Here is a 12,126-nt window from a genome sequence, read left to right on the forward strand (position 1 = left end):
AGAGGACTAGACGACGAGGTAGACCAAGGTTGAGGTGGGCGGATGGTGTGCGTGAGGGCAGAAAATCCGATTGACAAACTGTGAAGTATCCATATAAATTTTTTGACATATCCATATAATAATTGCCATGAACTACGTTATAATTACATAATTATTGGTTATTAAAACCAAACACTTATAGATTTATACTAACCGTACACTATCTGAAAAAATTTACTCAGTTGATTAATTATTTTTCCAAAACACAATGATTAACAGCTATTATTTGTAATAATATGTACCGGTTGACAAATTTCGTTATCAAACAGTTTAGTTTGCATATAATTAGTAGTATAAAATAACTTCCAAAATAGTTATCCTTGCAGTACTCGTGAAGTTGAAGATATGATGAGACCAAAGCATTTTACTTCGCTTCGCTACCTGATTTATATTTGTCTAACATTCACGTAAGTTTTCAATCGATCTTTATTAGCCATCATGGCTCAACTATTAGAAGTGCAAAAATAATTGAAAATGTTTCATTTAAAAGTTATTAAAAACCATAAAATATTTTTGAGGGTTTCAAACGTCGTGTTACCTTGTTTATTAATAAAAAAAACTTTCAGTTATAAATAAACATTACTTATTATAAATAAACATTACTTATTATCTTTAATTGCAGTTAACTACAGTTTCAGTTGAAAATACGTTTAATAAGGTTCTGAAACTATTTTCTTGTGACATGTCTAAATTAAATATTGAGTTTATATAAGATTAAGCCACAGTTAATTGTAATGAAAGTTACATTACTAAATAAAAAATTTGGCGTTTTCAAAAAAGAATATTTAAGAATTTTAATAAAATAATCTATAACCGCCAAAGTTGTTGGTGAGGTTGTCTTTTCAAAATGTTCTTTTCAATGTGTGTGTGAGCGTTCGTGTATTGTGTTTATGTGTTGAGTGTTGCATATGTATTGTGTATGATTGAAGACAATGTGTCTCAGAGTTTCTTAATCCAGTATTGTTGGTATATTCTTGTTGTTGACTTATTTTAGTATTGTCAACCAAAGCTAGCTACATTCCGCTGTTGCGTTTGTTACGCAGTTTTCTTCACTATGTAGGATGAGGGCTGCTTTTTTGATTTTTATCTTTTTCATGTCTCTTTCTTTCATTATTGATGCATATTTCCATTGCACTCTGTGTTCATTGTCCCAGGCATGTTTGTATATCTGTGATTTATAGAAGTCCTGTTTTTGATGTATATTTTATGCTCGTTTATCCTGAATGTTAGTGGTCTTGCTGTTTCTCCTACATAGAAATTATTGCATTCACAGGGTATTTTATAGATGCAGTTCTTTGATCTCTCTTGTGTGCTGTTAAGTTTGGTTTTGGACACGATAGATCTGAGTGTATTGGTTGTTTTAAATGTTGTTGTGGTGTTGTACTTATTTCTTATCCTTTCTTAGTTTCCATTCTTGTAAATGTTTCTAAACTGCTTTTGGTGTTTTTTTGTTTTCTTTCTTCTATCTTGTGAAATTCCTTGTTTATAAATGACAATTGGTAGTCGTGTTTTGTTAAAACATTTGTTACTAGGTTTTTCTTCTTGAAATGCATTTTCATAAGAAAATACAACTTCCGTGGGGAGTTGTCTGTCTCCCATTGGACGCGTCCCAAGGTGGTGGATAGGGGAACGCCCTAACCGGTCATAGGATCGATGGGTAGTTGAGAAATAAAAATACCAACTGAGAACCAAAACAGTCTAAGGTATGGCAACCCTAACAAAAGAGTCTCTGGCCTTCCAGGTTGGGGGTTGTGCTAGAGGCTGACAACCTCTTCCTGTAAAACAAACATATGTTACGAAAACTCAGGAACTATTAGCTGGACGGAACTCAAGACGACAACTCTGCAAACGAAAATGGAATTTAGATTAGAAATATGGACTACCCGAACCCTGTACCGAACTGGAGCACTCACATCTTTACTAGACATAGTAAACACGTACAAATTAGACGTTTTAGCACTGCAGGAAATGCGGTGGACGGGAACTGGCACTCTATACAAGAGAACCCATTCTATAAATTACAGCTGCAATAAAAACCAAAACACAGATGAGGTGGGATTTATTGTAAACCGAAAAACAAAAGGCCTTATTATTGACTTTAATGCCTATAGTCAAAGAATGTACTATTTGCGCTTAAAAGAGAAATTCTTTAATTACAGTTTGATCAATGCACATGTCCCAACTAATGACAAACCAGAGGAAATAGAAGAACAGTTCTTCGAAGACCTAGAGCAAGCCTACAGGAGATGACCTAGACCTAGGACGAGAGCGAGTTTTCATGCCCACGAAGAAGACATAGCCTAGACAACATCAGTAGTGATAATGGATTACGACTGATAAACTTAGCAGCAGCACTCAATATGTCAGTCGTTAGCACCTATTTTGAACACAAGAATATACACAAGGTAACCTGGACCTCTCCTGATGGAAGAACAACGAGTCAGATTGATCACATCTTAATAGATTCAAGATTCAATCAACGATTCAAGGCATAGAACAGACGTAATAAACTGCAGAAGTTATAGAGGCGCAAACGTAGACTCATTGCGTAAGTGATCTCAATATTTCAAACACCAATAAAGAAAATAAAATAGAGACAAAAAATGTGCAAAATGTGCAAAAAGCTGGGAGATGCGACAATTGTAGAACGGTACTCGAAAAACATCACTAACAGGCTAAGGAATCAAAATGTAAATGAAGAAGGTCAAACAGATATAGACTCCTACTGGACCAAAATAAAGGAAGACATTGAAGTAGCAGCAAAAGAGGAAATAAGAACAGAAATGTTTGTCAGTAAATATCATTGTTTTGTCGATAAATACAATAATGCAACAAAAGAAAAAAATCAAGCCTACAGAAAAATGTTTACAATTTTTCGTGCTTTTGGCTTCTGCAATGACAATAAACAAATCACAAAGTCAACCGTTAGAAGTTTGCGGAATTAACTTTTTCTTCCTATAGAGCCCATCCGTTTCAGATGTTGCCAACTATTATGGCAATTTGTATTTTGCCAACTGCGGCTCTGAAAAGATTTGTGGTTGTTGTGTTGAACCACGTACGTAGATTTTTCAGCCAGGAAATTCTTTGCCTTCCTGGTCCACGTTTTCCTTCTACTTTTCCTTGAATAATTAATTGCAGCACCCCATATCGTTCGCTGTTCCTCATGATGTGACCGAGGTATTCAATTTTGGCTGTTTTAATTGTGGTTAACAACTCTATTCCTTTTTTCATTTTTAATAAAACGTCCTGGTTAGTAACGTGGTCGTTACAGGATATCTTCAGGACAGTACCATAAAGCCACATTTCGAAAGCCTCAATTTTCTTCCGTACAAGCGTATGTGAGAGTCCACGACTCAACTCCGTACAACAGTATAGGAAAGATATAACATCGTAGTAACCTGATTTTTATGGGTACTGATAAATCGTGACATTTAAATAGCTTAGCCATTTTTTGAAATGCAGATCTTGCTTTATCTATCTTAGATTTTATTTCTAATTATCTAAATCTAAAATTACCTTAGAGTTTCCATATTTCGCGCATTGGCAATTATTCGCCTGTCTGAAAACCGTCTTCGTTGTATATTTATTTAACGCAAAAAAGAATACAACAATATTTTTATCAGAAAGTATTAAAATCTTTTAACTTCTTCCATACATAATAGGTTTGAGTGTTTTTTTTAATTTTATTTTCTGTTAATTTTTTAGACACATTATTTAATTTTAAGGCGGTACGAAGTTCGCTCTCGCTGGGTCAGCTAGTGTATATATATATTACGAGTAAAGCCCGAAATTGGACAATCCTAGCATTGTACGGAAATTATTGTCCACTTCTAGCATTGTACCCCCAAAGTGTACAATGTCCGAAATGACCAAAATTAAAAATGATTATCGAAACGCTTATAGATTCAAATCGATTATTATTGACCAGCGAAACACCAAATCAAAAATCGAACATTTTTTGTTATTTGATATTTTCTATTTATATATAGAGTGGTTCTTTTTCAAATCGACAATGTGATAAAATGCTGTATCAAACTAAAATATAAATAATGAGAAGACATTGTTCTACAATAAATAGAGTGATCGATATCTGTCATATTCTCCCAAATTTTAACGCATGGCTACTTATTGAAATTCAAACATTGTACAGCAATTCTTTTATATAAAGTCCGACGATTATGTATATTTCGAAAATTGTACAGTAAAGGGGTACAATGCTAGAAGTGAACAAGATTTTTCGTACAATAGTAAGATTGTTCAATTTCGTACATTGCCCCCGTAACATATATATATATATATATATATATATATATATATATATATATATATATATATATATATATATATATATATATATATATATATATATATATATATATATGTATATATATATATATATATATATAAAGAATTTCCCCTATATGTTGTATTTTAAAATGTTTCCTACATATATAAAGAGTTATCGAAAATGCGTATTCAGTAGTTTTCAGCACTCTGTAATATGTGTGGATACCGCTTATATATGTTGCTGTTATCCACGTAAGTAGTTAATTGAAACCGATAATTATGTTAAAATTGTAAATGAATACCCTCGTTAAACGATTAAAGACAATTATTATTAGTATATATTATATATTATTACATATATATATATATATATATATATATATATATATATATATATATATATATATATATATATATGTTGGAAGAGGTTTCTACAGTTCATACAAATAAGATTAATATTCTTCTTCTTCTTAGGGTGCCTGTCCGTTCCGAACGTAGGCGATCATTCTGGCTATGATGACGTTACTGGGTAATGGTCCGCGGTTGCGTTCATCCTCCGTAGTACTCCTTCATTGGTGACTTTGTCTGTCCATGGTACCTTCAGGATCCTTCTGTATAATCATAGCTCAAAAGAATGAAGTTTTGATAGAGTTGCCGCCTTCAATGTCCACGTTTCTACTCCGTACATAAGCACCGGTACCTTTCCATCCATCATTTGTCTGACGGCTGCCGTTATTTCTTCTGGTAGGATTTCGGGACCTAAATTTTCTTCAATGGTGGGTTCTTGTATTGTTCTAAGGTCGTGGAAAAATTTCTTCGTCGTGAAAAAAAAGTATTCTTCCCATACTTTCTTCTTTGGGGACATTGAAGTTGTCATATCGACTCTGATACTTCTCTATTTCTTGACATTGGTCTGTTTTTTGTTTTTCTTTGGCTTTTCTTATCTTTCTTCTGACGATGTCAAATATTCTCTTGGAGATTTTCTTTGTTTTTTTTTCTCTGATCTATAAGTATTTCCATCATCCACGATTTCCCTTTTGTGTATCTTTGTTCAGGTGTTGTTCTTTTATTTCTCTCACTCTTTCTTAATATTGTTACAAAAATTAATATCAAACTCACCTGGCTTCCTGGTTAAACCGCGTCGAATTTTCACTAAGCCGAGCTTTCGACATCATCTCTGATGTCTTCATCAGGGCTTCCGGGGTCTCACATCGCCACATCTCTTGCTACACTGTTCACTACTCACTGTATTACTGCTGCTTGGGATGACGGACGGTCCATTTATATTGTCAAATATAACGTGGTTCACTGATATGACGTTTGAGTTGACACGAAGATTCCTGACGGCGGGATTTGAATTGGTTGGTGGAGTGAATATTCTTTTTTTTTTTTTAGAAGAGGTCTGCATGTCGAAGGCAACCGGGTGCCGCCTATTGAGACTATTCGGCCGTTTTTTAATCTCTATGGCTCCTTAGATAATTCTTGGTTTATAAAACTCTTGGTTTGTGACCCGTATGAAGATAGGGTTGACCTGGAGCTAAAATTGAATCGAGATTGTAAACAAAAATGAAATGTATATAAATCCTATTTTGGATTCTGTGGTTGGTTTGGCCTATGTAAGATTGGGAGCAGTCTGCACAAGGAGTTTCATAAACTCCATATTGTTTATTTGGAATGTTGTCTATGACTGATCGGGCAAAAGCAAGTTTTTGTTTGGAGGTAAATATTGTCGTTATTCTCTTGATTTGAGGATTTTGTCAATTTTGTCTGTGACACCTTTGATGTAAGGAAAAAAAGCTTTCGTCTAGGTCTTTGGGTTGAGATAAGGCGGGAAAACGATACCTGTAGATGCTTTTGTTTTTCCTTATAAGAACGTCAAGGAACGGTAGGGATGAATCAGTTTCCATCTCCGTCCTGAACTGGTTACTAGGATTTTTACCATTCAGATGGATTTGTAAAGACACCAAATCATTCCTGCCATGGGGAAAAATAACAAATATATCGTTAACATATGGCAGGCAACATGTAGGTTTGAGCAACAACGATCGAGCTGTAAGTGAGCGAGATCGGTTACATCTCTTTTGAAAAGAATTCAATAATAAATTTCTGTTTATATCTTTTTATCTTTTTATACAAATTGAAATTCATTTAATAATTATGTATTAAAAGGATAAAGAAATGTTTATAATTATAATAGATTAACAATTTTAATTATATGTATTTAGAAGGTAGATAGTGTTTGTAGTGTAGTGTACCAAGGTTTTAAACTCTGAATTCCATTAACGTGTATTGATTACGTTAATTGTGTTCTTTCTAAAATATAATACTTGACAATTACTTTTTAAACTGCTTTTTTAACAATAAAAATCCATAAAAATCAATAAAAATCAATAAAACCTTTATTTCTTACAAAAAAAAACACTATTAACATTACATTGACGGTTTTGACATATATTTACGAGCCTTTTTGGTACTGGCATTCCATCGAATTATTTTATATTATCTATGTTCATTGTAAACTACAATTTTTATTCCTTTGTATTTAAGTACCCTGTAAATCAAGCACTAGCTTAGATTTTTTTTTTGTCTAAATAACGTAAATCAAACCATTATTAACAAATTATTACTTATTTTAATATTCTTATTTACAGTCTCGCAGCTGCAGAAACGAAGGAAATTAAATACAATAGAAAATTCCCAGATAATTTCCCATTTGGCGTAGCTACTTCAGCATACCAAATTGAAGGTGCTTGGAATATAGATGGAAAAGGCGAAAGCATTTGGGATAGCTACGTTCACAGAGTACCCTCCCCAATTTTAAATGGCGATACTGGAGATATTGCATGTGATAGTTATTACAAATATAAAGAGGACGTCAGACTTGCTGCCGAACTTGGAATAAAACTGTTTAGATTTTCGATATCTTGGTCAAGGTACCCTATATTCTAATTAAATCGATACAATAATAAATAATTTTCAAAAGTATAAGTATATTAGCAGAATTTAAGTAATTATTTGCATTTGCATAATATATGAGTTCCTTAACAGCAAAACGCGTTAAGTCCAAAGACATAACTTTTGGGAAAATGGCAAAAAACGGTTATCACTTCATATTAAGATGTTTTATTTTCAAAACATGTAAAATTTGTTTAGATATTTAAGTAATTATTGTGTGGAAATCTTGAGTTCTCAAAAAATATTTAAGGAGCTCAATTATTATTTTAAAAATGAATTTTATCTGTTTTGCTTCCAAAATTTGGATTTTTTGCATTTTGCATCTCAGTTTTTTCGTTTTGCTTTAATGTGTAATTAATTAGAGGGAGATATGAAGTCAGTAAAACATATATTGTGTGATGATTTCATTACGTTCTTAACAATAAAAAAATATACGAGGACGGTTGCGTTTCGATTTAATTTGAGTCTCTTACCACTCCCTAACACGTGTTTCTGGGTCTACCCGTCATCAGAGAGAGTTTGTAAGAAGACTCAAACTAAATCAAAACGCACCGACTACTCTGGCAATTATAGGAAAAATAATTACCAGAGTATGCTACTAGAGACCTCTAGTGAGGAAAGATGAAGTTAAATGTGTCGATAGCAATTAAAGTAAACTGTATACCCAAGCTTAGTCAAGCCATTCAGGGCGATGCTGAGAATATTTATATTCCACTATGCATCAACAATTTACCCATATAAATTACCATCACTCTTGTACTCATTGCGTCGAGTAAGGACGATAAATATACGAAGACGGTTGCGTTTCGAATTAATTTGAGTCTCTTACCACTCCCTAACACGGGGAGTGGATAAAAAAATATTTTAAACACATAATCTTGGTGCTTTTTCAGTTATGCCACATAAATCTTCAATTTCTGCACAAACTTTACTACGTTATTCATGAGAAGTAAAAAATTAACGTAAAACTTTAAGCATGGATTAGACTTCCAATCAAACCCAAAATTGAATTCGAAAAACATTTTGGCATCAGAAAATTTTTTCTTGTTTGCTAAGGTATTGTCTTTAGCCATTTTTGAAGGATTAATGCTTAAAACATTTTCTTTCTCTTTCATCATAGATGTAACATTACCAATGGAATGGTAAAAAAACTGTTCTGCTTAGACGAGAAATATGTGCTGGAAGTTTAATGCTCGTTAAATTGCAAATTTTGGAAGACTGAAATTTAAACTTCCGTTGATAAATGAGTTTAAATTGATCTACTGCCTCTTGCTTTCAATCAAAAATATCTATGTCAATACCTAGTCATCTTATGGTTGCATCCTTCTGAATTATTCTATTATATAGATTTGGATTTTCGATAATTATTTGTTTGTTGAACTCCTTTTTGCAAAGAGCAAATAAACGGTTCTGTAGTATGAAACAATGGTCTCGTATCGGAAATACCAATTCTACTTTTTCAACGTTCTTAGAAGTTAATAGTAGCCCTCTGTGTAGAATAGCAATCATAGCTTTATTTTATTTTGGCTATCGTCTTCTTTGCATACAAGGAAATACGCATGATGCTGCCTCATTTAAAACTTTTGGATAGGTTCCTTCAGTCTATAATTATCTGCAGACATTTTGCACTGAGAACTACCAACAACAATAGAAAATTGATATAAAATTGAATACTCGAATAAATGACCTTTGATAAAATCAAGGCAGATATCGAGCACAGTTTTATTAATTAAATCTTGCCCAAGTACTTTCGCTCCTTAGAGCATCTTCAGGGCCATTTCGTCAATTTTGGGCTATCCAACAATTGCAGAATGTCATAAATATAAAAGTAAACATAAAAGTAAACATAAAATAGAACATAAACACTACACTTAACAAGGACAAACAGTTTAAAATTATTTAAAAAGTAAGGACTGTTTGTCCTTGTTTAGTATAGTGTTATGTTCAACTTTATGTTTCATTTTATGTTTATGACATTCTGCAATTGTTGGATACACCAAAATAAAATTTAATATTTTCGTCGCACATTTTACACTTCAGCATAGTCGACAATTTTCCAAAAACAAGCGTGAAAGCGAGAATACAATTACCATAATTTCATCTATTTAACCGCAAAATCATTATTGTTTGATAATATTTTGGTGAATGCACCAGGAAACGATTTACTTTGTTTACCACTATCCTGGTTTTTTTTGACATTCGTGAGATCTTCTTGTACTGCTTTTAATGACCAAATACCTACTGCAAATACGAGTGAAGGATGAAAAGCTCTCTCGTGCAAATTGCGCAAACTTCCAATGGTTGGCCTTGCGATTTCTTTATCATTATTCCAAATGACTAATGCACGGGATATTGCAGACGTTTAAAATCAAACGGTAAGGCTATGGCTCCACGAGCGACAGATTGTCGCTAGCAGTAGCAGTAAAATTACGGCGGCAGTAAAGCAGTAAAATTATGGCTCCACGAGCGACAGTTTACAGCGCGCATATCGCCGCGTTTTGGTCTTGTAGTGGCTCCATGAGCGTTAATATGACGCAGCTACAATCAGTAATATCTTGTCTGTTTATATAATGTCCGTGTATATAGCAGATAAAATAAATAAAAATAAAGAATAAAAAAAAATAAATAAGTAAAATAAATTCACACCGATAATACAATAATATAGTATGGATAATCTATCATTTCAACAAAAAGTTGCTTTAATATTGGCATTGTGCCGTCGACGTAGGGTTAAAAAAACAACGGAAATGGTGGATTCACCCTGTTCTAGTGCCTAGACAGACAGAGGGAAAATTTTTTCTTTTACACAACAAATTAAAAGAATATCCTGACAAGTTTTTTGAATATTACAAAATGTCAGTGTCTTCTTTTAATTTTTTATTATGTGAAATAGAAGATGTCATACGAAAACAGGATACATCAATGCGTGATAGCCTAAGCCCAGAAGAAAAATTTGCAATTACCTACCTTAAAGTAAGATTTCAAATTACATATTTTATAATTCTATACATGTATCTACCTAAAAATAAAAAAAAACAAATATTTAACTATTTAACTTTCATTAGAATAAAAAGGGGCCGCCACCACTTCTTACCTCTGCGTATTCTGTAATTAGCTACTGAATTATCAAGTAGATCGTCGGCTCCCATATGTCGATTATATTCATTTATCATATTGGGTTGATGTAATGAATCTTCCTTTTCGAATATCTAACTTGCTTTTTTATGTTACAATAATTTAAAAAATTCTGATGCGACATAAAATCTGCTTTGTTGCATTCTTTTATTTATGAATCACGCCAAGCTATCGAAAATGAAACATTAGTACTGAAGGATAATAAAATTTTACTATAAACAATAATTATTAAAATTTTATTTATATGACACGATTAGACAACCACTTATATAGAAATGAATCACCAGTTCGAAGAAGGAAATCCAAAAAATAGATTTTCGGGAAATCAATAAAAACTGTTTATTCTCTCTATTCAACTTTTTCTTGTTTAATAATGGCATCTATTATAAAGTACAGTTTGATACGGTTAATTGGGATTGAAAAAAAAAACATGCATTGATTTTTGTTATCTAGAATACCGATAAAGAAAATATTGGATTTATTTCTTTCTTACAACTTATAATTTTTTGTTATGATTTGAGACACAAAATTGTATGAAAAAACTTTAAAGTAATTTATAAAAACAAAGAAACAACTTAACAAACACAGAGAAATAAACAAACAAGAACAAAAATATCCGATTAAATGGCAATTACCGCTACAAGCGACAAATTACTGCTAGTGGAGCCACAAACGCGCTGCAAATTACTGCTAAAAAATAGGTCCGGATCTATTCGAACGCGACACGACCTTGACGACGCGTCTCGGTCTCAAAACGAAGCGACAATCTACAGCGCGTGGAGCCACTCAGTATCACTGCTGTTGTTTTCATTTATCAAACTACATTTTACTGCTACTGCTAGCGACAATCTGTCGCTCGTGAAGCCATAGCCTAAGTACCTTGGAATCATCGGTATCCTGATTTATTTTATAACTGTATCAATTGATTTGAATGAATACAACCTTTTTGGTGCCTATATTGCTTGTTCACTTAGTCAATTATGGTTAGTGAATGTTTGCGCTATGTACAGAAAAACACGCTGAATAGACTCCTCTTTCGAGTCTGTGAAGTAATAGTAATCGCGGGTAATGTGATCAATCCGGTCGAGGTGTCAATAGCGACTTTATAATTTCCAATTTCTAACAACTGCAAAAAAAACAATTGCACTTTGATATTGTTGTAAAACCACTCGCATGTTAGTTGTCAAAAGCGTCTTTACGTACCACCACTTATTGGATAATTTTAGTCGTGCGTTTACTTCGTCTACAGTTGATCGGTGAATAATTGGAAGAGTCTGACAAAAATCACCTGACAATAAAATCATGGCTCCATCAAAAATTATTGGTTGTCACGAATATCCTTCAAAGTTTTGTCCAGTGCCTCGATTGACCTCTTGTGGACATCATACATTCGTCCCCAACGAGTAATTCGAATACGTGTGCCATTGCGCTATATTTGCCGGTATTGCAAGCTGGTGTTTCATTGATTTGCATGTTTATTGGTCATTTCAAAGCAGAATGTGCAGATGGTCCACCTTCTAATTAAGTTGTAGCTATAGAAATAGTTTGAAATAATCATCGAAATCCATTCAACGGTTCAGAAGAAAAATAGCTTCAAACTTATGGTACACTTAAGATGGTGCATTTATTTTGGACAGCAGTATATATATGAGCTTTTGGCATCCTCTTCGATGTCTTCTTCAGGGCTTCCAAGGTCACAGTCTCCCGAGC

The 12,126-nt window shown here is 33.1% G+C and overlaps 1 protein-coding gene across 2 annotated transcripts in view; it reads left to right on the top strand.

The window, feature by feature from the left end:
- The first annotated feature begins 364 nt into the window (after positions 1-364).
- Positions 365-12,126, top strand: part of LOC140435083 (myrosinase 1-like) — a 33,692-nt gene continuing 21,930 nt past the window's right edge. Inside the window, exons 1-2 of one of the 2 annotated variants that reach the window (XM_072523784.1) lie at positions 365-446; positions 6,978-7,259. In XM_072523784.1, the coding sequence (XP_072379885.1) occupies positions 385-446; positions 6,978-7,259 (344 nt within the window). In that variant the 5' untranslated portion in view covers positions 365-384. Of the gene's footprint in view, positions 447-4,522; positions 4,579-6,977; positions 7,260-12,126 lie in introns of those variants that run through there. The other variant, XM_072523785.1, reaches the window with a different exon arrangement.

Source organism: Diabrotica undecimpunctata, chromosome 2 (genome assembly GCF_040954645.1).
Source record: "Diabrotica undecimpunctata isolate CICGRU chromosome 2, icDiaUnde3, whole genome shotgun sequence".
Lineage (NCBI taxonomy): Eukaryota > Metazoa > Arthropoda > Insecta > Coleoptera > Chrysomelidae > Diabrotica > Diabrotica undecimpunctata.